The sequence below is a fragment of the Schistocerca serialis genome, chromosome 4 (assembly GCF_023864345.2).
Source record: "Schistocerca serialis cubense isolate TAMUIC-IGC-003099 chromosome 4, iqSchSeri2.2, whole genome shotgun sequence".
Classification (NCBI taxonomy): domain Eukaryota; kingdom Metazoa; phylum Arthropoda; class Insecta; order Orthoptera; family Acrididae; genus Schistocerca; species Schistocerca serialis.
In genome coordinates this window covers 4644312-4672067 of record NC_064641.1, presented here as the reverse complement: position 1 = coordinate 4672067, position 27756 = coordinate 4644312, and the positions used below count along the sequence as shown (strand labels likewise).

Genomic DNA, 27756 nt, shown 5'->3' with positions numbered 1-27756 from the left:
AATACAACTTTCCTTTTCTCTCTGAAAACTGTCACAACAGCAGATTGTCAGTTATACACTGAACCCAAATCCTGCAAGTCAATGAGCAAAAGGTGAAAAAAAAAAAAACTGCTGGAAGAGACACTTGAGTTTGGGACGGAACTCAGGTTGCGCGGTCAGGACCCAAATATAGCGAAAGGCATTTAGCGGAGTGTGACCCATGGCAAGGGAGATGCGAACACACTAGGCAGTCCATCAAAGGGAGCAGGTGACTGCCAAGCACTGCCTGAGACGGAGAAATTCTTTAGAAAATAGCGCTGGGAAATCCCCAGGTGGATCCAAACAGGCCTGAGATGCACTTAAATAGAGTCCCATTATCTCATCATGCGGAAGGTCCATGGTGCTCTCGTGATGTACGTGTGTAACTTTTAGGTGTCAGGAGCGGGCACAAAATGTCCGAATGGCTGAACCAAATTCAGAAGGAGTAGAAGTGACGACATTACGGCGCAGTTTGAAAGTACGCCATTTGGGACTGGCAGGGTAGTTTCCACGAGATAAAAATAACGTTCCCCATTGGTCTGAAAAAGCGGTGACACCAAGTACGAAAGGACACAGGTGGGCCGGCCGGTGTGGCCAAGCGGTTCTAGGCGCCACAGTTTGGAACCGCGCGTCCGCTACGGTCGCAGGTTCGAACCCTGCCTCGGGCATGGATGTGTGTGCTGTCCTTAGGTTAGTTAGGTTTAAGTAGTTCTAAGTTCTAGGGGACTGATGACCTCACATGTTGAGCCCCATAGTGCTCAGAGCCATTTGACACAGGTGGGGGACTGTTTACTACGAAAGATGGAATACCAAAAACTTCGGGAACTCCCCTCTGAACCAGCGTCAAATGTAAGACAATGCGTATCACGCTCGACATGACGCAGAAAGAGGAACTTTGTGTGATTACTGCTTTCACTCTGCCTGACATTCAGCTACAAATTAAGTCAAGAGTCATTGAGCTCTGACAGCGGAGAAACGAAACAGCCACGTAGGTAATTGTTCTTGCGAGAGCTGAGAGGGCATTTAAGTGTACACGCTGCTTCATCTGTGTGTGTGTGTGTGTGTGTGTGTGTGTGTGTGTGTGTGTGACCTCGCGCTATGTGACGTCGAACTTTCCCGCACTTTCATTCATTTCCACATAGTTGATAATATTTTATGTTACTTTAGCTATCTCATGCTTAAGTTTTGCAGATCATGTGTATGTGGACCATGGATATGCTACCATAACAGAATGAGTTGTGTCATTGTTGGTGTGTGGCAATGGACCATGGGAGCCTTGTCCTTCGAAGGAGGAGGGAGAGCACAGAGGAGAGAGAGTAATAGGGAGTTCTTTCCCCCAGGTGGCGTTACTACTGAGGACAACCGTGATACGTGCCATAATTCTGGTAGTGTTGTACCTCTTCAGTGGGGAAGTGATGGACACACTGCCTAATCAGTAACTCGAAGGATGAATACTGTTCACCGAACAAAAGGATATCGTACAAACCAGTCACCAGCGGACACTGAGGTTGAGTTGCAATGTGTGTGAAGTAAGGAATGAGGCATGGAGACTGAAACAAATATTCGCCAAATTACGTTTTGAGGCTGAGAGGAAAGAAGTAGTGGGGAAAATACGAGGAGAGAACTATGAGTTGCATCTCTCCTATGAGCGGCTGCAAGAACATTTATGCCAGGTGATGTATCTAGTGCCACACACATACATAGCCGTGTCAGAAAAGGGGGTAGTTGGATGCACATAGGAAATTGTTAAAGACAGTCTTTGAGACTTCGAATGCTAATGGTATCGAAGAGTTGAATGACACGCTGCGTCGAGTGAGAGAAGCAGCTAATGGGAGTGCAGCTGTTGCAGAGTGGTATATCATGTAACTAAGAAACCTCAAACAGAGTGTTTTAAATAATACTTGAACGTTGTGGATGATAGCTACAGAATTGATAGGGTATACAAAAACAGCCATGGGTATAGTAAAGCAGCTTGCACAGAGTGGCTGGGCTGTTTGAGGCGTCATGTCACAGACTGCAAGGCCTATCCCACCGGAGGTTCGAGTCCGCCCATGGGCATGGGTGTGTGTGTGTTGTTCTTAGCATAAGTTAGTTTAAGTAGTGTGTAAGTCTATGGACCGATGACCTAAGCAGTTTCGTCCCTTAGGAATTCACATACATTTGAACTTTTTTTCTGTTAAACATGATACAGATTGAACCCTTTAGATGCTAGAGTCGTAGTGGCGAGACTCTTACAGCCACTAGCAGATAACATTAGAGATTCTAGAGTGGAGGTAACAGCATGACAGCAGACACTACACAATGCAGTATGCCAAGACAGTTCAGTTCATGGCTCGCAGTGGGAGCCCAGGCAGATCTAAAGGCAGAACTGCAGCAATTAGTGAGCTTGTCGTTATTCTACCATGTGGCATAGAAATCAGCACCAATAGAGCCCAGCTTTATATTCTAGTTCAGTTTCGAATAGCAAGTGTTGTTGTGCATTAAGAATGTTGTACAGACCACCCATATCCAGTAAAATGAGAAGCTCTGTGAATGTACATACGGCTAAAACACAGACAGTGATTCTGATCTCCAAGAAGAGAGAAAGCTAAGCGTTGATGTTGGTGGAAGAGTTCCATCACTGTCAGGGAGGACGAGGTACTATGCACCCAACCAGGATGATCCAGCCCAATATGAAAGCATGTGAGACACAGTTATTGCTAGGGAAGTAGATGCAGTAGGATCTCGAAGTGAATTTCTGGCACCCTGCCGTTACCTTCAAAGGGTTGACAAGCATTCGATTTACTCCATGTTTACACCTGAAATAGTGATTATAAATTACTATAAGCAGTTAAAAACCAAGGAAATGACGAGACTGGATCTGCAAAGTAGTGGATTATGAATTAATAATGATTTGCAGCATTGTATCTGTTCTGTTAGTGTTGTGGGTACTCCATCATTTCAGGACCATCCCAAGTCCTCTGGCATAATGTTTGAACAGTTAGACAATTTGCTCTACACCCTTCGATTGGTCATCATAGTGGTTAATATGGATTTAGTTATACAATACTAGCCTAGAAATAAAAACTGCAACAACAGGATGCACACAAGTAATTGTCAATAGCAGATTAGTATCTCGAATAGGATGACATCCAACAAATCAAGGCTGTGTATTTTAAAAAATCTTTCAAAACCAAACACGAAGCAAAATTAATTAAATGATTCAACAAAAAACCGCAAACAAGCGCCGATTTTGTGGAACATTCTTCCTCCAGACATACTCATCTAAATAGCTCTGCAGTACTGAATTTTTCCTTTTTCCTGCCCAATAATACTTTTTATTGCCCCTCAATAACCTTCAGTTGTGTTTGTACATGTCCCTGTTTTGTTGTCCTTAAATTCAATGCAATGATTCACAGCCAATTATATATTCCCAATTTCGTCTAATCCCTTATAACTAGCCCCCCATCTGACATTGTGATTGACCAATCTGCCACATAACTTTTTTAGTAACTGAAACATCATACAAGCCATCATGTCTTTAATTACCTTAAAAAATTATGTCTGGAGAAGAGTAATTCCCTAAAACAACTGTCCCCTCCCCCCACACCCATGGTCCAACAACATCATGCCCTCCCTCACCTTTCTTTTTTTTTCAAATTGCAATTCATCAATTCCTAGAATAATCCCTGACCCACCAAATTTGCCCCCTCTTGTAACAAAATTCGAACAAACTTACCAGCAAAACGAATACCAGTCTATAACAGTTTTACAGTCTGTTTCTGTCTCATGAGCAGCAAACAAAATAGCAGATCTCAAACAAAAAAATAAGAAAGTGAAAAATACTTTTCATAGGAAGCCTTGATTTGTCAAACCACGTCCCTTTTGAATAGACCGCCACACACGATCTATTGCACAGCACCACACATACGAATCACTTGTAGGTTCTTCAAAATCTTGCACAATGTCATCTCGTTACCACAAACACTACACTTACAATAGCAAGCAATTAGAGTGTATTGCCAAGCAAAACCTCATTTCATCAGATAATATCACAACAGTGAAACAAACACGAGCAATATGTTGTTTCCCATTCCCACTATTTTCCCCATCAATATCTGTAGCAGAACTCCGCACTTGTTTTCATATTTCGCGATGCTACTAATACTTGAAAAGCAATTTCAAATCCCATGCAAAGATTAACAAATTACTTTCTGTATATACCACGGAGGTAGAAAAAAAGAGAGGTGACATTATGTGAAACCTGAAGCCAATGTCTGCCACCTTTACTTGCCCAAAGCATTACGTTCAACGCATTCATACCCCCATAGTTCACCACGGTGACACTTCCCAGTGACGTCACTCTGACTGCGTCATATTACCAGAGCAAATAGACATTCGAGAACAGAAAGACGTTCGAAATTGCTTTCCTGACACTATGTTATTCATGTAATTTCTATTATTCTTAGCATTTAAAACAGTTGTTGCGTGCACACGACAGAAATGGTGAACAAAAAGCACCCATAAATAGCAGTCTGCTGATGTTCTGGGCTACTTTAAATGGCTCCCACTCTGGCTTCAAAACAACGTACAGCGTAAGTTTGTAGTGTCACCTCCCTTCTTTTTTTATGCCTCCATGATTTAAACCAACGAGATTACGATCGATAAAATGTAAGTCTACACAGAAATTCATTTCAAAATACGCACCAAATCATGACTTCACAGCATCCATTACGTCACAGGTCAAAGCCGACATCTAGTATCAAACATTCCTCTATGCTTGATGATGTTTTCTTTGGCTGTTAATAAAATTATTCATTGCTAGTTCATTAATGCTGACCCTACAATCCGGCTTTTTGTACCATGAACGGCATTTCATATCCTCACTTTCACCACAGTCTAATAAATACAGTCGCAACACTCTGTGGTGCGAAAGTTGTTACAGTTTGGCAGCTGGAGCGACAAAAGCGCTCCAAGCAGTCAGAAAGTAGACAGTCACATGCGTCATAAGGATAATGTTTGGTTTTAATTATTTTCTGCTTATTCAACAGAATCGTTGTTATATTCCGGCGTTCCATGCGTTAGTAACTAACCAAGAGACATGAATTACCGTGAAATACATGTAAAAACAGGCAAATGGCAATGCCCAATATCATATGTACAACTGTACAATACTATGATTGCCTGGATCAACAAAATAAAATACAATACAATACATAAGCTATAATTCATTCATGAAGAAATGTCCACATTTTCAGCTTATTCCTTTGAAGGCAAGAGAATATAAACATATTTCAAGCGTGAGAAGCATATACTCCTGTTGTCAGACGTTGTTATTATCAGAAGCACTTCCCTTGACACTTAAAATTTTTTTATGTAGTTCCATGATTCGTCCTTTCTTACAGTTCACCCAGCTTTCTTATACATATGCATTTTTGCACATGTAATTATTTCTGCTTCAAAGGCGAATCTGTTGAAAATTCTTGCCATTTGTGGCTTAGATTTAGGGCCTGTTGTATAATCCCCTGTTAGCAGTCGGTTACGCTCTATCCTCGAAATGGCGCGAGAAATGCGTGTACGAACCTAGAATAACACCTAATCAGAAAATAAGCTTGAGATAACTTAACCGGCAATTTCTGGCCGGTTAGCGAGCTTAACTGTATAAGTTGTCAAGACGTCAGGAACAGTGACAGATGCAGACACCGATGACGAGATATTGGCTGAACTGTTTAGAAGAATGAGAAAGAAGAAGGGAGTGAGACGCCTATTCCGAATTTATATCCATATTTCGCTTATCAAAGGAAGCTGTACTTCATCTTTTCAATCATGTAGGTGAGAAACTGAAGCATATTACGGACAGGTGAAACTATTTAACTGTTTTCTTAAATAATACTGTTTATTTGTAGTAATATGCATTTGATTTCAGTACTTTGTGAATTTCGTCATTTATTTATTTATTTATTTAGCATTCGTGTCATCGTACAAATGATGTTGGACTTGTCATACATAGAAATTAACAATATAGAATTTACAAAATGAAATTGTCTACAACTGGATTTGTCATACACAGAAATTAAAATATAAAATGTACAAAATGTAACTGTCTATAATAAATGACAGCAAACTTACAGTTTCTTTTAACATAAATGGTTTATAGTGATTTGTTTCCCAGTAACAATATATAACTAGTACTATAGATGGTAAAGTAAAATAAAATTTGAAACAAATGAAGATAGAAAATTTTGGAGGTTAGTTTCTAAAGTCATTTTCTTGGTCTTCGAGATATTCATATAACAATTAAAAAAATTTCTAAATTCCAATTTAAAATTTGTATTGTTCTTTAAATCTTTAATGTACTGAGGCAGTGCATTATAGAGCTTAATGCCCATGTGGCTTACATGCTTCCGAGTTCGTGTTCTTTTTGTTCTATGTGGATATCATTCTTGTTCCTTGTGTTATAGTTGTGACAGTCTACATTTGTGTGGAGTTTGGTTAGATTAACTTTGGTTAAGAGTACACATTTAAACATATAGATTGATGGCAGAGTAAGAATTCCTAACTTTTTGAAAAGAGGTCTGCAGTGAGCTTATGTCAGACTGTGGGTAATTATTCTAACAGCTGAGCTGGCACAGAACACTATTCCAAATGAGGCAACAGAATGACAGTATCCAAAGTATGCCATTCTGATGCCTTCTAGAGTGCAAACTCTCAGTGCAAAGCAGACTGAGTTAAGTCTGTGTGTAAGAAAAATTAGATGGTGTTTCCAATTCATAGCTTCATCTATATGCATTCCTAACACTTTTCCAAAATGCACTCTCTCTATTATTCAGTCATTTATGTTATTTATGTACATCAGGCACATTTAAAACGACAATTCATGCTAAAATAACCTTGTTTATCTGGCCATGTGTTAAAATTGCTGTAGTAGTGGAAAGGAGTGTTCAGTTTTATTTAGTAGACAGTGCCATAATAGACTTAACCAAATCAGAAAACCACACAGCCAGTATGTGTTCTATCTGTATAAACAGCTTTTCCTGTTTTAGACAAAACATCATTTTTCGTGTTGTAAAACGTTTTGATAAAACTGTAGTGTCCTAATTTCACTCACAAGGGGAGGCCGCCAATTGTGAAATTCAGATTCGATTCATACTGCGCATAATAAAAGCTCATGGCCAGAGGTGTAATGTGGCAAAGCACCAAGATGCACTTCTCAGCCGTTGTCGAGAAAATCCACAGTTAAAAGAAACCGTTGCGGTGATATACACTCTAAGATTGATAATTTTCTACAGCGTCGTGGCGCAGCGGTAAGCGCTCGGGTTTGTAATCCGAAGGTAGCCGGCTCGAATCTCGCGCCAAGCAAAATTTTTTATTATTAGTTTTTTGTAATTCAAATACATAATACATATATATAACACACACACACACAAACTATTAATAAATTGCTTATGCATGTTGGTGAAGGCGGATCGCTCTCCAATTGTACCGCCTCCATTTTTCCGTTTGTTTAACAGGGTGTACCAAAGCTCTCACGTCCGCACTGATTTTCGACGATGTCATAAGTTGCGCTAGGGACCGCATCTACCTTCTTTCGAAGTTAGCAGGCAACTACGCTGTTATGCGGCGGCTCGTGTCGGCCCATTCAACATCTGTCCTTCAAGTGTAACGAGCGAGTAACGGAGTTTATATTTCATACCTGCCACAGCAAATTTGTGTTCGTGGGGTTTCTATTCTAATTCGAACGTTTGACTTAAGCTATACGTATTCGTTTCGGAATATCGTTTCTACGTCTTCCGTTAACTATACGTGGTTAACATTATGAAGACAATTAGAAACGTTTGTGAAATACAACTTTGTTTTTCCACGACAAACGACTTTCAACGACTTATTATATGCATAATTGTTGCAACTGATTGCCGGGAATTATATATATGTGTGTGTGTGTGTGTGTGTGTGTGTGTGTGTGTGTACAAATATTTGAATTACAAAAAAACAAATACCAAAAAAAAAAAAGAAAAATGGTTGCATGGCGCGAGATTCGATCCAGCGACCTTCGGATTACGAACCCGAGCGCTTACCGCTGCGCCACGACGCTGTAGAAAATTATTAATCGTAGAGAGTATTTCACAGCAAAGGTATCTTTTAATTGTCGATTTTCAAGACAACGGCTGAGAAGTGCATCTTGGTGCTTTGCCACATTACACCTCTGGCCATGAGCTTTTATTATGCGCAGTATGAATTGAATCTGAATTTCACAATTGGTGGCCTCCCCTTGTCAGCCAAATTACACCAATAGCAGGAAATATTGTTCTACTCTGTTTTCTGTTGGGAAGGTCTCTTTCTGTAAATACCAAAGCAATGTCAGAACAACTTTCCGCCTTTTAATGAAAATATTAGGATCACAGGACCATTAATGCTTCAAAGCAACAACATTGTCTTCCACCCATCATTATTCACTGAAGCCTGTGAATTATTTATGCTTATTCAGCTTCACTCAGTGAGATTAAAAGGAAACTTAGCATTTTTCTTTTTTTAAAAAAAAGAAGTTGATGCTTCCCCAGCTATAGGACATAGGTGTTCTGTTTCTAAATTATTAGTATTATCCACATAAGCCCACCCATATTTACCACAAAATGATAGCTGTATATGTACTTATAAGAGTAGAATCTGGTTATTGAATCTGCATAGTTGTGGCATGCGAGAGCAGTGCCTGTAGTAATATATTTTAGCTTTTCTCGAATATAAAGATATTTTCAGTGCCTACTTTCTGTCAGACCGAAATTGGTTGAAGGTACCTTAATTGGAAATATCTTACATTACACTTATATGAAGTGCCATTTTTCTAAAATTAATGGTTTATTATGATCATTTAATGTAATTTGATAGTACGCTGCTGTCCCAAGCTCACATAGCCACAGCTATAGCAAAAAATATTGTTCATCCTTATCTCCTATTGGGCCAACAACTTTCCATCTTTTAGTGAATGCTTCAGAGCAACAAAGCTGTCCACCACCTTTCATTATTCCCATAAACATGTAAATTATATGTGCTTACAGAAGCTTAGTTTAACACAGAAAATTAACAGGGAAATCCGATTTGTTTTTTAAGAAATCTGTAGCAGGTAGCTGTTGTATTTCTCTCTTATTAGTATTATTCACATAACTACGTCTGTATTTATCATAAAGTAATTGTTATATTTGTGTTATAAGAACATAGGCACTTGTCATCAAGCTTAACAGAAATCTGTAGTTGTTGAATCTGTGTAATCATAACAGTACAAGGAATGTCTGGCAAGTTATGTTTTTATTTTAAATTTCTCTTGAATTGTCTCGTGTCACTCTTTTCTTTTTTCAGAAATCCACCAATGAACCAGCTACTATGGACGCTCAAATATTTTGTCTCTCGTAATTTCCTTCTGTCATTGGAGACTTCATTGGTACTGGCAAGGGGACAACCAGCAGGATTATTAACACTGGATAACATGCACAAGAGACAGTTTTATTGATCATATCTGTTCCCTGATGTAATTAAATCAAAATAAAATGAGCAAAAGAATATGAACAACATATTTTTTTCTGAAAGCATTTGTTTTCACTTTTATTTTCTGATCCTAATTTTTGAGCTTTATGCTTCTTTTTAACTAATACAGTTCTTTCTCCCTTTTTAGGTTCCTGTCAAACTACTCTACAAGCAGGACCACCTGCAACTCTGCTAATTCTTTCAACTTGGAGAACAGGTATTTCTATTCTGAAAAAAAAACTGACAGTTCTAAGCTGAGATGACTGTAGAAAACAAGAAAGAATGCAGTGAAGGTGTCATGTCTCCATTTATTTCTCCTTCCCTCCAAGATTACATATAGCTCCTAGAGATGACTGCACAAACCAAAATTATGTATGAAATAGTAACTGTTCCTCAAATGTTCAGAGTGAGAGGAATTTGTGGTGGGCCAAATCAATCAAATACATTTAAATAGTTATAGAATTGTTTCTCACTACTGCACGGCCAACTTAAGGCAAGGTGGTGTGGCAGATTATATGCACAAACCTGAGATGTGGCTCAGTACTGCATTGAACAACATATTGAATGCTGTGCTGTCAAATTAGAACTGGAAACTCAGTTGCTCATAATAACTACAGTTTACAGGGCACCTGTGGGAACATAAAAATGTTGTCTCGCAGTTAAAATTATTTCATACAAAACTTCATAGGAATAACAGTGAGATTATAGTATGTGGCCATTTTAACATTAATTTTCTTTTAAATAGTAACAGTCATAAACAACCAGAATCATCATTCTCAACTTTCAACTTGCTCCCAATAGTTTCATTCCAAACAAGAGTTATGGGCACAGCAAGATCTTGATTGGTAGTCTGTTCCTAGACCCCACAGATTACAACAATGTAAAAACATAAGCCATAATAAAAGTTCTGTCTGATCATGATACTCAATTGACAACCTTAAAACACCAGTAGAAAGACAGTAAATGATCCCACCCAGGTTGTACATGTAAGAATAATAAGTACAGAATCTACTAGCTATTTTAGAAACAGTTTACACCACGAAGGAAAGAGTGGTTAACAACTGGCATCAAAATATTATATGCTAAAACCAGAGACCAGTATATAGAACAAACGACTAGTACAAACCTAGCAGTGAAACTACATTACAAAACGTAATTTAAAATTCTAAAATGTCTAATGAGGAGGCCAAATAAATTCATTATGCAGAAAAAATCAGCAAGTCAAAGAATAAAGTAGAAACCATATGGAATATCATAAAAAGTGAGACAAATAGGAACATAAAATCTGAACAAGCAGGGACTCCATAGTCTCCTGGTAGTGGTTCACACAAGAATAATCAAAAAGTTGTAGCCTCTTGATTATAATAACCTTTTTCTCACTGTAACTGAAAGAACAGGGAATCACCAACAGAAACCACAGAGCTACTGAATCACATGCAAAACACACAGAATACAGCATTTTGTTTCGAAAGCACAACTCTTAAAGAAATTTCACAAGCTGCGGCATTGTCGCGAATAAAACAGTGACCCATATATGCAATAATTTTCCTTTAATTTACGTCTATGGCTCCAAACTTTTTGTTATCAGATTACCGGTTTTGGTCTATAATGACCATCATCAGATCTGCTGCAAAAAAGGGAAAAAACATAAATACTCTCACAGATTCTCAACAGCTTAAAAACAATAAATAGATCACAATGAAAAGTACTACTGACATATATAAGTATTTGTGCACTTTAAGTATGAAGAGGCATACCTGTTTTATAAAAACGTAGTCCTAATGTACTGCAGCCATAGTGGCACCGTCAAATGTTAAATGCAATATGAGCATCATCATCGTCAAATATATATCATATGCACGAGTCATGTTGTCAGTTGCACTACTGTTCAAAACGAGCTGCCATACAGTAGTCACAAGATGTTTGTGTTGTAAGTTCACCAGATGTCGCTAATGTAGGCATACACTAGTTTTCAACGATTAATTGAACAGCGTAAAATAAAGGGGGATACAATAGTTGAAGTCTGTAATGAGCTCATAACATATAAAAGGCATTGCAGTAATAAAAAGGGATGAAACACAACATAACAAAATTCTGATTGTTCAAAACAGGAAGAGTTAAGAGACAGTAGTTGACATATGCTCAAGTGCCAATATTCTAGAGAATGACATAAGTAATAAACACCTTTGATAGTGCACAGAATAACAATAAAAAACTATAAATCAAATCGCCAAAGAAGGCACAATGAAAGAAAACGTAGTGCTGCACATAATCAACACCCACTGTTAGCTCTAATGCCAAAATTACGCATGGGCGAGAAGTGGTTGAAGGAACATGACCGGCAGAGGGCCCCTCATTCCCTGTGGCACTCCGTTGCAAGAAAAGAATGATACAATTCCGTAACAGTGCATGACCAACATTATCTAGTTAATGCAGTATATGAAATAAACAGAGAAGGAACAAGAAAATACTAGAGTCATGCGTAAAATGTACGAAAACGAAGTAAATACATGAGGCACTCAACAGTACATGAAACTATCAACAAACTATATATAATAGTGGCGATCAGTCACTAAGGATCTCCGGCGGTACTCCGCAAGGATACCGCCCTTCGATTGTGCCATTCCAGCACTAATCGAAGTGCTAGGTTTTTCGGGTGCCATCCAGCCAGCCAGCCAGCCAGCCAGCAGCAGCGGTCCCGGTCCCGGTCCTGGCCAGCACAGCGGTCCAGCCGGCAGCAGCCAGCCAGCCCTCCTGCAGCAGCAGCAGCAGCAGCAGCAGCCAGCCAGCCAGCCAGCCAGCCAGCAGCAGCGGTCCCGGTCCCGGTCCTGGCCAGCACAGCGGTCCAGCCGGCAGCAGCCAGCCAGCCCTCCTGCAGCAGCAGCAGCAGCCAGCCAGCCAGTCAGCCAGCCAGACCAGCAGCAGCAGCAGCAGCAGCGGCCCCGGCCCCGTCTGCGGCAGCAGCTGCGGCATTCCTGCCACCTGTCGTCGCCGTCAGCGCCAGCACCAGCGCCAGCGCCAGCAGCATGGGACTCTGGTCTTCGTCCGTCTTCGTCTTCCTCCGTCTCCATCTTCGTTTGTCCCCAGTTTTTGTCCTTTCTTTTTCGTCCTGTGCGTTTTTGTTTCTCCCTGTCGTCATGTCAGCCCCCACCACCACTACCACCACAGCCATCGTTTATACTTCCTCCTCCGCCGCCACCACCACCATCACATGGTGTGCCCAGTCCCACCCCCTTCTTTCCATCCCGCATCTTCTCACTCTCCCTTCGCCCTCGCTCTTTGTCGCCCCCTCCCCGGCTTATTCCTCCCGCTCCTCTCCCTCTGATCCTTTCCCCCACTCCCCCAGCCTGTCACTGCAGCTCCAGCTAGGGTGGTTGCCCGTCGGGCCACTGCCCGTGCCCAACTCTCCCCATCGCCTTCGCCGTCACCGCCACCACCGTCGCCCTCCCATCGCCGTCGCCATCCCTGTCACCATCTCCGGCGCCGACTGCTGCGTCCACGCCGGGACCTGCCCCTTCCCGCCACCTCCCTATAGCTCCCGTCCATCGTATCACCACCCATCCTTCTGCCGCCGTTACACGCCCTAGTGGCACCACCACCTCCTCCGCTCCCAAAAAGGCCCCGCCCCGTCCTCCTTCCCCCCCCCCCTAGGATGCCATGGATGTCTCCCCACCTGGCCCTGCTCCCTCTGCCTCCTCCTCCTCCTCCTCCTCCTCCTCCCCCCCTCATTATACAAATACCTCCTCTCCCGTCCCTACCCTTCCCTTCTCGAGGCCCGGAATCTCTCCCTCCTCCTCCGCCAACACTTCCCTGGTGCCCCTATCTCTCTCCTCACTCCCAGATGGGATTCCGCTCTCATCTCCTCCCTCAGCCCAACCCTCCATACTGACATCCTCTCCCACCTCCCCATCACCCGTTTTGGTCGTAACGCCTCCCTCATCCCTGCTCCTTCTCCGTCTCCTACCCGCCAACCCCATCCCCCGCGTCGCCCGCCGACCCTCACCGCCGTGACCACTCAGGTTAGTCCGACGATCACGGAGGAGGAGGTGTTGGCGGAGCTCGAGGCGCATCCCATGCTGGAGGTGCGGGCGGTCCGCCGCATTTTCAACTCGGCTGGCCCCACACACCTTATGCGGGTTTTCTCCGAGGCCGCCCCCTTCATTGACCGTCTCCTGAAGGAGGGTGCCCTCCTCTTCAACCAGCACTGTAAGGTCGACCCCTACCATTCCCCTCCTCAATCCCTGCGCTGCCAGAGGTGTCTGCGCTGTAACGCACACCCAACAGTCGAGTGCCACGAGGCCCCCACCTGCCCACATTGTAGGCAAGCGCACTTCCTCCGGCAGTGCCCTAACCTTCAGTCCCCTCCCTCCTGTAATACCTGCAACCTCCCCCATCCCACCTACTCCCAAAAATGTAAAGCCCGACCCCCTCCGACCACTCCTGAACTCACCGTCCCTGTCCGTCCTCTGGACACCCCCATCCCTCCCGGCAATTCCCTTCGCCCACCCCCTACCGCTGAGGACATCATCAGATTCCTCACCATCTTCCTTCAGAATGTTCATCCTTTTCAGCGCCCCCACACTCTCCAACAGATATCCCTCGCCACCAGTTCCATTTTCCAACTCAAAATGTATGCCACCTACTCCAACAACCAGGCCCATTTCACCTTCTCCCATCTTGACACCCTCGTCTAAATCCCTGACATGGCGCGACAGCACCATATCCTTTTCAACAATATCCGCTCCCTTCCTGCCAACAATAACCTCTTCCTGCACACCCTTGCCACCCAACGTGTGGATGCCTTCCTCCTCAATGAAACCTTCCTCCAACCCCATCACACCGTCCACACTTCGCTCTACCTCCTCCACCGCTCCGATAATCCCCTCCCATTTGCGCGTGGCGGAGTGGCCATTGGTCACCACCGCCAGATCCCCGTTCGGCTCCAACCTCTCCTTCCCGACCCCACCGAACACCTGATCCTTAGTCTCTTCTTCCCCGGCCTTACCATTACCTGCACCACCATCTATGTCCGCCCTAACGCCCTTATTCCCTTCGACTTCCTGTCCCACATTGACCATATCTTCTCCTCCTACGTGATCGCTGCCGGCCTCAACATCCATAGTCGTTCCGCCGCCCAGTTACGGCGGTGGCATCAGTTCCTCTCCTCCCTTCAAGGTGACCTCATCCCCATCCCCCGTCACACCCGTCCCGAATCCAACCTCCTTGGCCGCATAACGGTGGATGTCCTGGAGCCTATTGGTAGCGACCATCTCCCTGTCCTCCTCACCGTTTCAGACGGTCGTCGCCCCCGCCCTGACCCTCGTAATGACCCTCCCCCTAAATACATCCATGACTATTTCCATGCCAACTGAAATGCCTACCGGGATACCCTTTCCACCCAGGTCGATAGCCACCCCTTCCCCTACCACCACCATGACGATGTAACCCATGCCGCCTCCTTTCTCCAGCAGACCTTGTCTGAGGCCGTGGAGGCCCACGTCCCTACTGTCGCCGCCCACCCCCACCATCCTACCTTACCCCCACAGGCCGTCCTCCTCCTCCGTGAATCCCGCCATCTCTACCGTACCTTCCTCCACACGCGTGACCCGGACACACTACGACGCCACCGGCAACTCCAATGACACATTCGTAATTTGCTCGCGGCTAAGAAACGCTGGGACTGGCGACAGACATGCACCCGTTTAAATGCTACGCTACCTATCAACTCGTCCAAGTTCTGGTCAGCCTTCCGTCGCCTTACCGGAACTAAACCCTCCCCCTACTACCCTCTTCTCCATGATGATCACCCCTTCCCTGACACCCTTAGTAAGGCCAATCACTTTGCCTCCTACCTCTCCAACGCGTTTTCCATCCCCGATGATCCCCAGTTCGATTACTACCTCTTCCCGGATGTCTGCAATCGAACTGGCACCTCTGTCCCTCCCCTCGCTCCTGGTTTCCAGTACTTGGACAACACTGTACACACAGAACTCAGTGCCCCTATCACTACACAGGATCTCATTGCTACACTCCACATGAAAGGCAACACCGCTCCTGGTCACGATCGTGTCACCTACCGTCACCTTCGTGAAGCTCCAGTCACTTTCCTCTCCACTCTGGCCAGGCTCTACAATGTAGTCCTGTCCACCGGTTACAGCCCCGATCTGTGGAAAACCTCCCGTATCCTGATGTTCCTTAAACCTGGCAAACTGCCTTCCGCTGTCTCCTCCTACCGTCCCATCAGCCTCTCCTCGGTCTTCAGCAAGGTCCTGGAATCTATCCTCACCCGACGCATCCACCAGCATCTCCACCAGCACCGCCTCCTTCCCGTTACCCAGTGTGGCTTTCGGCCGTCCTTCTCTTCCGACGACCTTCTCCTTCACCTCACTCATCTCCTTTCCGACCAGCTTAATTCCCGTCGCTCCGCAATCTTCCTCTCCCTGGACCTCGAATGTGCTTATGACCGCGTATGGCATTCCGGTCTCCTCTTCAAGCTCCAAACCTTCGCCCTTCCCATCAAATACGTCCGTCTGATCGGTTCCTTTCTCACCCAGCGTCCTTCCTATGTCACCATCCATAACACGGATTCCTATACCTTTTTCCCCTCCGCCGGTGTGCCCCAAGGCTCCGTCCTCTCCCCCCTTCTGTACCTTTTGTACACGGTGGACATGCCGCCGCCGTCAACCCCCCGTCCACCTTCTCCAGTTTGCCGATGACACCACCTTCCTTGCCATTGCCCCCACCTTGCAGCACTCCGAACACCTTCTCCAATCCCATCTTGACCGGTTCACCACTTGCTGCAACCAGTGGTTGCTCAACGTCAATCCCTCCAAAACCCAGGCGATCATTGTAGGCAAAACCACCCCTTCCTTCCGCCTCCTTGATTTCTATCTCATCATCTGTGGCCATCCTATCGCCCTCACTCCCACCCTTAAGTACCTTGGCGTCACCCTCGACCGTCGCCTCTCCTGGACTCCCAATCTCTGGACAATCCAAGCCAAGGCATGCTCCAGACTCCCTCTCCTCAAGCCACCTTTTATAAATCCCTACAAATCCTTGAACGCCATGCTCTCCGCCTCGCCTATCGCATCCGTCTCCCCTCCCCCATGCGGAACCTGTACGATCTTATCCCCTTCCCCCACCTCCTCCTTTTCCTTGAAAGAATACAGATCCTGTACACCTCCTGCAAACTCGATCCTCCTCATCCGCTTGACCCACCCATCCTCTCCTACCCCCGCCCGCTGCCGCGCCTGTATTCCCACGTCCCACCCGGTCTCCATCTCTCCACCCTCCTTACCCTCTCCCAAGGTGGCTTCCGCCAGCTCCCCCTCCCTGATGATGTCTACCTCCGCTCCATCTACCCCTCCTATAAACTTTGATCCTCCCCCCCACTTCCTGTGTCCTTTCCTTTAGGCACCCTCCCTGCCTTCTCTTCCCTTCCCTTCTCTTTCCTTTTCCCCCGTCCCCTCCCTCCTCCCCTCTTCCCCCAGGCTTCCCCTCCCCCTTCCTCCCTCCCCCTATCTCCCCTGCCCATGGCATCTCTGCTCTCCCCTCTCCCCCTCCCACTCCCCTTCCTCCTCCACCTCTCTTGGCAGGTCCCCGGACTCGCACACACTCAGTGAACATTCGCGCGCCGGAGATCATCACCATCAGTGTCTTGTGTGTGTGCCTTCGTTTGTGTTTAGTGTTTGTTGCCGTCACGCCACAACCATTCACGTGTGCCGTCGCCAACATCCATGTTATGTGCACCGTGTCAACTAGTGGTAGTGATGTTTCTTCTCCAGCGTGAACAGCTCCCTGTTTTTTTGTTTTTTAGTGTCTCCATTTTTTGCCTGCCTATTTGACTGTATTCTCTGTGCCACCTCTATGTAACACTTATTGTCAAACTCAAGGCTGAAGAGTGGCGTACTATGCTGCTGACAGCCCGCCTTTGTATAAGGTGTTTAAAATCACAATAAAGAAAAAAAAATCCGTGATTAAACGGGCGCATCCCACGCTGGAGGTGCGGGCGGTCCGCCGCGTTTTCAACTCGGCTGGCCCCACATACCTTATGCGGGTTTTCTCCGAGGACGCCCCCTTCATTGACCGTCTCCTGAAGGAGGGTCCCCTCCTCTTCAACCAGCACTATAAGGTCGATCCCTCCCGTTCCCCTCCTCAATCCCTGCGCTGCCAGAGGTGTCTGCGCTGTAACACACACCCAACAGTCGACTGCCGCGAGGCCCCCACCTGCCCACATTGTAGGCAAGCGCACTTCCTCTGGCAGTGCCCTAACCCTCAGTCCCCTGCCTCCTGTAGTACCTGCAACCTCCCCCATCCCACCTACTCCCAAAAATGTAAAGCCCGACCCCCTCTGACCACTCCTGAACTCACCGTCCCTGTCCGTCCTCTGGACGCCCCCACCCCTCCCGGCAATTCCCTTCGTCCCCCTCTCACCACTGAGGACATCATCAGGTTCCTCACCATTGTTCTACAGAATGTCCACCCTTTCCAGCTCCCTCACACCCTCCAGCGATATCTCTTGCCGCCCGTTCCGTCTTCCACCTTAAAATGTACGCCACCTACTCCAACAACCAGGCCCATTTCACCTTCTCGCATCTCGACACCCTCGTCTAAATCCCTGTCATGGCGCGACAGCACCGTATCCTGTCCAACAACATCCATTCCCTTCCCGCCAACAAGAAGCTGTTCATGCACACCCTTGCCACCCACCACGTGGATGCCTTCCTCCTCAATGAAACCTTCCTCCAACCCCATCACACCGTCCACACTTCGCCCTACCTCCTCCACCACTCTGATAATCCCCTCCCATTTGCGCGTGGCGGAGTGGCCATTGGTCACCACCGCCAGATCCCCGTTCGGCTCCAACCTCTCCTTCCCGACCCCACAGAACACCTGATCCTTAGTCTCTTCTTCCCTGGCCTTACCATCACCTGCGCCACCATCTATGTCCGCCCTAACGCCCTTATTCCCTTCGACTTCCTCTCCCACATTGACCGTATCTTCTCCTCCTACGTGATCGCTGCCGGCCTCAACATCCATAGTCGTTCTGCCGCCCAGTTACGGCGGTGGCATCAGTTCCTCTCCTCCCTTCAAGGCGACCTCGTCCCCATTCCCCATCATACCCGCCCCGAATCCAACTCCACTACTGATGTCATCCTCTCCTCCCCTAACCTCCTTGGCCACATAGCGGTGGATGTTCTGGACCCCATTGGTAGTGACCATCTCCTTGTCCTCCTCACCGTATCAGACGGTCGTCGCCTCCACCCCAACCCCCGTCATGACCCTCCCCCGAAGTATGTCTATGATTATTCCCATGCAAACTGGAATGCCTACCACAATACCCTCTCCAGACAGGTCGATGGCCCCCCCTTCACCTACCACCACCCTGATGATATTGCCCATGCCACCTCCTTTCTCCAGCAGACCTTGTCTAAGGCTGTGGAGGCCCACGTCCCTTCTGTCGCCATCCACCCCCACTGTCCTACCTTACCCCCACAGGCGGTGAATCCCGCCGTCTCTACCACGCCTTCCTCTGCAAGTGTGATTCGGACACACTATGATGCCACCGGCAACTCCAGAGACACATCCGCAACTTGCTCGAAGCTAAGAAACGCCGGAACTGGCGATAGACATGCACCCGCTTAAATGCTACCCTTCCTATCAACTCGTTCAAGTACTAGTCAGCCTTCCGCCGCCTTACCAGGTCTAAACCGTCCCCCCTACTATCCTCTCATTCATGACAACCGACCCTTCCCTGACGCCATTAGTAAGGCCGATCTCTTTGCCTCCTACCTCTCCGATATCTTTACCATCCCTGACGATCCCCAGTTCGATTACTCCCTCTTCCCGGATGTCTGCGATCGAACTGGCACCTCTGTCCCTCCCCTCGCTCCTGGTTTCCAGTACTTGGACAACACTGCACACACAGAACTCAGTGCCCCTATCACTACACAGGATCTCATTGCTACACTCCACATGAAAGGCAACACCGCTCCTGGTCACGATCGTGGCACCTATCGCCACCTCCGCGAAGCTCCTGTCACTTTCCTCTCCACCCTGGACAGGCTCTACAATGTAGTCCTGTCCATCGGTTACTACCCCGACCTGTGGAAAACCTCCCGTATCCTGATGTTCCTCGAACCCGGTAAACCGCCGTCCGCTGTGTCCTCCTACCATCCCATCAGTCTTACCTTGGTCTTCAGCAAGGTCCTGGAATCCATCCTCACTCGACGCCCCACCAGCATCTCCGCCAGCACCTCCTTCTTCCCGTTACCCAGTGTGGCTTTCGGCTGTCCTTCTCTTCCGACGACCTTCTCCTTCACCTCACTCCTCTCCTCTCCGACCAGCTTAATTCCCGTCGTTCCGCCATCTTCCTCTCCCTAACCCTTGAACGAGGTTATGACCGCGTGTGGCATTCTGGTCTCCTCTTCAAGCTCCAAACTTTCGCCCTTCCTATTAACTACGTCCGTCTGATCGGCTTCTTTCTTTCCCAACGTCCTTCCTACATCACATTTCACAACACAGATTCCTACACCTTTTTCCCCTCCGCCAGTGTGCCCCAGGGTTCCGTCCTCTCCCCTCTTCTGTACCTCTTGTATACGGCGGACACGCCGTCGCCTTCACCCCCCATCCACCTTCTACATCTAAATCTACATCTACATCCATACTCCGCAAGCCACCTGACGGTGTGTGGCGGAGTGTACCCTGAGTACCTCTATCGGTTCTCCCTTCTATTCCAGTCTCGTATTGTTCGTGGAAGGAAGGATTGTCGGTATAATTCTGTGTGCGCTCTAATCTCTCTGATTTTATCCTCATGGTCTCTTCGTGAGATATACGTAGGAGGGAGCAATATACTGCTTGACTCTTCGGTGAAGGTATGTTCTCGAAACTTTAACAAAGGCCCGTACCGAGTTGTAGATCATCTCTCCTGCAGAGTCTTCCACTGGAGTTTATCTATCATCTCCGTAACGCTTTCGCGATTACTAAATGATCCTGTAACTAAGCGCGCTGCTCTCCGTTGGATCTTCTCTAGCTCTTCTATCATCCCTATCTGGTACGGATCCCACACTGTACAGCAGTATTCAAGCAGTGCACGAACAAGCGTACTGTAACCTACTTCCTTTGTTTTCGGATTGCATTGCCTTAGGATTCTTCCAATGAATTTCAGTCTGGCATCTGCTTTACCGACGAGCAACTTTATATGATCATTCCATTTTAAATCACTCCTAATGCGTACTCCCAGATAATTTATGGAATTAACTGCTTCCAGTTGCTGACCTGCTATTTTGTAGCTAAATGAAAAGGGAACTATCTTTCTATCTATTCGCAGCACATTACACTTGTCTACATTGAGATTCAATTGCCATTCCCTGCACCATGCGTCAATTCGCTGCAGATCCTCCTGAATTTCAGTACAATTTTCCATTGTTACAACCTCTCAATACACCACAGCGTCATCTGCAAAAAGCCTCCGTGAACTTCTGATGTCATACACAAGTTGATTTATGTATATTGTGAATAGCAACGGTCCTATGACACTCCACTGCAGTACACCTGAAATCACTCTTACTTCGGAAGACTTCTCTCCATTGAGAATAACATGCTGCGTTCTGTTATCTAGGAACTCTTCAATCCAATCACACAATTGGTCTGATAGTCCATATGCTCTTACTTTGTTCATTAAACGACTGTGGGGAACTGTATCGCACGCCTTGTGGAAGTCAAGAAAAACGGCATCTACCTGTAAACACGTGTCTATGGCCCTCTGACTCTCGTGGACGAACAGCGCGAGCTGGCTTTCTCAAGACCGTCTTCTTCGAAACCCATGCTGATTCCTACAGAGTAGATTTCTAGTCTCCAGAAAAGTCATTATGTTGTTGTTGTGGTCTTCAGTCCTGAGACTGGTTTGATGCAGCTCTCCATGCTACTCTATCCTGTGCAAGCTTCTTCATCTCCCAGTACCTACTGCAACCTGCATCCTTCTGAATCTGCTTAGTGTATTCATCTCTTGGTCTCCCTCTACGATTTTTACCCTCCACGCTGCCCTCCAATGCTAAATTTGTGATCCCTTGATGCCTCAAAACATGTCCTACCAACCGATCCCTTCTTCTAGTCAAGTTGTGCCACAAACTTCTCTTCTCCCCAATCCTATTGAATACCTCCTCATTAGTTACGTGATCTACCCACCTTATCTTCAGCATTCTTCTGTAGCACCACATTTCGAAAGCTTCTATTCTCTTCTTGTCCATACTAGTTATCGTCCATGTTTCACTTCCATACATGGCTACACTCCATACAAATACTTTCAGAAACGACTTCCTGACACTTAAATCTATACTCGATGTTAACAAATTTCTCTTCTTCAGAAACGATTTCCTTGCCATTGCCAGTCTACATTTTATATCCTCTCTACTTCGACCATCATCAGTTATTTTACTCCCTAAATAGCAAAACTCCTTTACTACTTTAAGTGTCTCATTTCCTAATCTAATTCCCTCAGCATCACCCGATTTAATTTGTCTACATTCCATTATCCTCGTTTTGCTTTTGTTGATGTTCATCTTATATCCTCCTTTCAAGACACTGTCCATTCCGTTCAACTGCTCTTCCAAGTCCTTTGCTGTCTCTGACAGAATTACAATGTCATCGGCGAACCTCAAAGTTTTTACTTCTTCTCCATGAATTTTAATACCTACTCCGAATTTTTCTTTTGTTTGCTTTACTGCTTGCTCAATATACAGATTGAATATCATCGGGGAGAGGCTACAACCCTGTCTCACTCCTTTCCCAACCACTGCTTCCCTTTCATGCCCCTCGACTCTTATAACTGCCATCTGGTTTCTGTACAAATTGTAAATAGCCTTTCGCTCCCTGCATTTTACCCCTGCCACCTTTAGAATGTGAAAGAGAGTATTCCAGTCAATATTGTCAAAAGCTTTCTCTAAGTCTACAAATGCTAGAAACGTAGGTTTGCCTTTTCTTAATCTTTCTTCTAAGATAAGTCGTAAGGTTAGTATTGCCTCACGTGTTCCAACATTTCTACGGAATCCAAACTGATCTTCCCCGAGGTCCGCTTCTACCAGTTTTTCCATTCGTCTGTAAAGAATTCGCGTTAGTATTTTGCAGCTGTGACATATTTAACTGATAGTTCGGTAATTTTCACATCTGTCAACACCTGCTTTCTTTGGGATTTGAATTATTATATTCTTCTTGAAGTCTGAGGGTATTTCGCCTGTCTCATACATCTTGCTCACCAGATGGTAGAGTTTTGTCAGGACTGGCTCTCACATTCTAATGGAATGTTGTCTACTCCCGGGGCCGTGTTTCGACTCAGGTCTTTCAGTGCTCCGTCAAACTCTTCACGCAGTATCGTATCTCCCATTTCATCTTCATCTACATCCTCTTCCATTTCCATAATATTGTCCTCAAGTACATCGCCCTTGTATAAACCCTCTATATACTCCTTCCACCTTTCTGCCTTCCCTTCTTTGCTTAGAACTGGGTTTCCATCTGAGCTCTTGATATTCATACAAGTGGCTCTCTTCTCTCCAAAGGTCTCTTTAATTTTCCTGTAGGCAGTATCTATCTTACCCCTAGTGAGACAAGCCTCTACATCCTTACATTTGTCCTCTACCCATCCCTGCTTAGCCATTTTTCACTTCCTGTCGATCTCATTTTTGAGACGTGTGTATTCCTTTTTGCCTGCTTCATTTACTGCATTTTTATATTTTCTCTTTTTATCAATTAAATTCAATATTTCTTCTGTTACCCAAGGATTTCTAGCAGCCCTCGTCTGCTGCTTTCACTACTTCATCCCTCAGAGCTACCCATTCTACTTCTACTGTATTTCTTTCCCCCATTCCTGTCAATTGTTCCCTTATGCTCTCCCTGAAACTCTCTGCAACCTCTCGTTCTTTCAGTTTATCCAGGTCCCATCTCCTTTAATTCCCACCTTTTTGCAGTTTCTTCAGTTTCAATCTGCAGTTCATAACCAAGAGATTGTGGTCAGAATCCATATCTACCCCTGGAAATGTCTTACAATTTAATACGTGGTTCCTAAATCTGTGTCTTACCATTATATAATCTATCTGATACCTTTTAGTATCTCCAGGATTCTTCCAGGTATACAACCTTCTTTTATGATTCTTGAACCAAGTGTTAGCTATGATTAAGTTATGCTCTGTGCAAAATTCTACAAGGCGGCTTCCTCTTTCATTTCTTCCCCCCAGTCCATATTCACCTACTATGTTTCCTTCTCTCCCTTTTCCTACTGACGAATTCCAGTCACCCATTACTATTAAATTTTCGTCTCCCTTCACTACCTGAATAATTTCTTTTATCTCGTCATACATTTCATCAATTTCTCCATCATCTGCAGAGCTAGTTGGCATATAAACTTGTACTACTGTAGTAGGCATGGGCTTTGTGTCTATCTTGGCCACAATAATGCGTTCACTATGCTGTTTGTAGTAGCTAACCCGCACTCCTATTTTTTATTCATTATTAAACCTACTCCTGCATTACCCCTATTTGATTTTGTATTTATAACCCTGTAATCACCTGACCAAAAGTCTTGTTCCTCCTGCACCGAACTTCACTAATTCCCACTATATCTAACTTTAACCTATACATTTCCCTTTTTAAATTTTCTAACCTACCTGCCCGATTAAGGGATCTGACATTCCACGCTCCGATCCGTAGAACGCCAGCTTTCTTTCTCCTGATAACGACGTCCTCTTGAGTAGTTCCCGCCTGGAGATCCGAATGGGGGACTATTCTACCTCCGGAATATTTTACCCAAGAGGACGCCGTCATCATTTAATCATACAGTAAAGCTGCATGTCCTCGGGAAGAATTACGGCTGTAGTTTCCCCTTGCTTTCAGCCATTCGCAGTACCAGCACAGCAAGGCCGTTTTGGTTAATGTTACAGGGCCAGATCAGTCAATCATCCAGACTGTTGCCCCTGCAACTACTGAAAAGGCTGCTGCCCCTCTTCAGGAACCACTATTTTGTCTGGCCTCTCAACAGATACCCCTCCGTTGTGGTTGCACCTACGGTACGGCCATCTGTATCGCTGAGGTACGCAAGCCTCCCCACCAACGGCAAGGTCCATGGTTCATGGGGGGGAAAGTCATTATACTCGAACATAATACGTGTTCTAAAATTCTACAATTGATCGACGTTAAAGATATAGGTCTATAGTTTTGCACATCTCTTCGACGTCCCTTCTTGAAAACGGGGATGACCTGTGTCCTTTTCCGATCCTTTGGAACGCTACGCTCTTCTAGAGACCTACGGTACACAGCTGCAAGATGGGGGGCAAGTTCTTCCACGTACTCTGTGTAAAATCGAACTGGTATCCCATCAGGTCCAGTGGCCTATCCTCTTTTGAGCGATTTTAATTGTTTCTCTATCCCTCTGTCGTCTTTTTCGATATCTATCATTTTGTCATCTGTGCGACAATCTAGAGAAGGAACTACAGTGCAGTCTTCCTCTGTGAAACAGCTTTGGAAAAAGACATTTAGTATCTCGGCCTTTAGCCTGTCGTCCTCTGTTTCAGTACCATTTTGGTCACAGAGTGTCTGGACATTTTGTTTTGATCCACCTACCGCTTTGACATAAGACGAAAATTTCTTAGTATTTTCTGCCAAGTCAGTACATAGAACTTTACTTTCGAATTCATTGATCGCCTCTCGCATAGGCCTCCTCACACTACATTTCGCTTCGTGTAATTTTTGTTTGTCTGCAAGGCTTTGGCTATGTTTATGTTTGCTGTGAAGTTCCCTTTGCTTCCGCAGCAGTTTCCTAACTCGGTTGTTGTACCATGGTGGCTATTTCCATCTCTTACGATCTTGCTTGGCACATACTCATCTAACGCATATTATACGATGGTTTTGAACTTTGTCCACTTATCCTCAACATTATCTGTACTTGAGACAAAACTTTTGTGTTGAGCCGTCAGGTACTCTGTAATCTGCTTTTTGTCAGTTTTGCTAACCAGAAAAATCTTGCTACTTTTTTTAATATTTCTATTTATGGCTGAAATCATCGATGCAGTAACCGCTTTATGATCGCTGATTCCCTGTTCTGCGTTAATTGTTTCAAATAGTTCGGGTCTGTTTGTCACCAGAAGGTCTAATATGTTATCGACACGAGTCGGTTCTCTGTTTAACTGCTCAAGGTAGTTTTCAGATAAAGCACTTAAAACAATTTCACTGGATTCTTTGTCCCTGCCACCCGTTATGAACGTTTGAGTCTCCCAGTCTATATCCGGCAAATTAAAATCTCCACCCAGAACTATAACATGGTGGGGAAATCTACTCGAAATGTTATCCAAATTATCCTTCAGGTGCTCAGCCACAACAGCTGCTGAGCCAGGGAGCCTATAGAGACATCCAATTACCATGTCTGAGCCTGCTTTAACCATGACCTTCACCCAAATTATTTCACATTTCGGATCTCCGTCTATTTCCTTCGATAATATTGCACTTCTTATCGCTATAAACACGCCTCCCCCTTCACTGTCCAGCCTGTTTCTGCGGTATACATTCCAATCTGAGATTAGGGTTTCATTATTGTTTACGTCTGGCTTCAGCCAACTTTCTGTCCCTAGTGCTATATGGGCGTTGTGACCGTTTATTAATGAGAGCAGTTCTGGGACCTATCTATAGACGCTCCTGCAGTTTACTATTAGCACATTAATATTGTTATTCCCTGTTGCATTTTGCCTACTCCTACCTTGCCGCGTCTCAGGAGGCATCTTGTCGGGCCTAGGGAGGGAATTTTCTAACCTAAAAACCCACATGTGCACTCCACACGTGCCCCGCTACCCTTGTAGCCGCTTCCGGCGTGTAGTGCACGCCTGACCTATTCAGGGGGACCCTACATTTCTCCACCCTATAGCGGAGGTCGAGAAATTTGCACCCCAGATCTCCGCAGAATCGTCTGAGCCTCTGGTTTAAGCCTTCCACTCAGCTCCAAACCAGAGGACCGTGATCGGTTCTGGGGACGATGCTACAAATAGTTAGCTCAGATTCCACCTCGTGAGCGAGGCTTTGCGCCTTCACCAATTCCGCCAACCGCCTGTACGAACTGAGGATGACCTCTGAACCCAGACGGCAGGAGTCATTGGTGCCGACATGAGCAACAATATGCAGTCGGGTGCACCCAGTGCTCTCTATCGCCGCCGGCAGGGCCTCCTCCACATCTCGGATGAGGCCCCCCGGCAAGCAGACAGAGTGAACACTGGCCTTCTTACCCGACCTTCTCCAGTACGCCAATGACACTGCCTTCCTTGCCCTTGCCCCCACCTTGCAGTGCTCCCAACACCTTCTCCAATCCCATCTTGACCGGTTCGCCGCTTGGTGGATCCAGTGGTTGCTTAAGGTCAATCATTGTAGGTAAAATCACCCCTTCCTTCCGCCTCCTCAATTTCTACATCACCATCTATGGCCGTCCTATCGCCCTCACCCCCACCCTTAAGTACCTCGGTGTCACCCTCAACCGTCGCCTCTCCTGGACCCCCCACGTCCGGACGATCCAAGCCGAGGCACGTTCCCAACTCTGTCTCCTCATGCTCCTTTCCGGCCGTACTTGGGGTCTGGACCCCTCCACCATCCTCCATACCTATAAATCCCTCATTCGCCCTATCCTTTGCTATGCCAACCCTGCCTGGATCTCTGCTCCCCCTACCTTTTACAAATTCCTTCAGATCCTCGAACGCCATGCTCTTCGCCTCGCCTATCGCATCTGTCTCCCCTCCCCCACGCGGATCTTGTATGTCCTTATTCCCTTCCCCCACCTCCTCCTTTTCCTCGAACGGATACGGACCCTCTGCACCTCCCGCAAACTCGATCCTCCTCACCCGCTGGTCTCTCCCATCCTCTCCTGTCCCCTTCCGCTGCAGCGCCTGTACTTCCATGTCCCACCTGCTCTCTATCTCTCCACTCTACACACCAAGGTGGCTTCTGCCAGCTCCCCCTCCCTGATGATGCCCTCCTCCCCTCCATCTACCCCTCCTACCAACTTTGATCCACCCTCCCTCCTCCTGTGTTTTGTTCCTATGGGCACCCTCTCTCCCTTCTCTCCCTCCTCCCTCTCTCCCCACTCCTCCCCCGGGCTTCCCCTACCCCCATTCCTCCGCTCCTACTCCCGTCTCGTCTGCCATTGGCATCTTTGCTCACCCCTCTCCCTCCCCCTCCCCCTCCCCCTTCTTCCCCTCTTGGCAGGTCCCCAGACTCGTA

The 27756-nt window shown here is 46.0% G+C and overlaps 1 protein-coding gene and 1 long non-coding RNA gene across 3 annotated transcripts in view; both read left to right on the top strand.

The window, feature by feature from the left end:
- The window catches only part of LOC126474985 (uncharacterized), a 107155-nt gene extending 97597 nt beyond the window's left edge, over positions 1-9558 (top strand). The window contains exon 2 of the long non-coding RNA XR_007586621.1: positions 9349-9558. This is a non-coding gene — a long non-coding RNA (uncharacterized LOC126474985). The remainder of the gene's footprint in view (positions 1-9348) is intronic.
- Positions 1-27756, top strand: part of LOC126474983 (adenosine 5'-monophosphoramidase HINT3-like) — a 232490-nt gene that overhangs the window by 112560 nt on the left and 92174 nt on the right. For both annotated transcript variants that reach the window (XM_050102527.1, XM_050102529.1), the window contains exon 2: positions 9662-9730. In XM_050102527.1, the coding sequence (XP_049958484.1) occupies positions 9662-9730 (69 nt within the window). The remainder of the gene's footprint in view (positions 1-9661; positions 9731-27756) is intronic.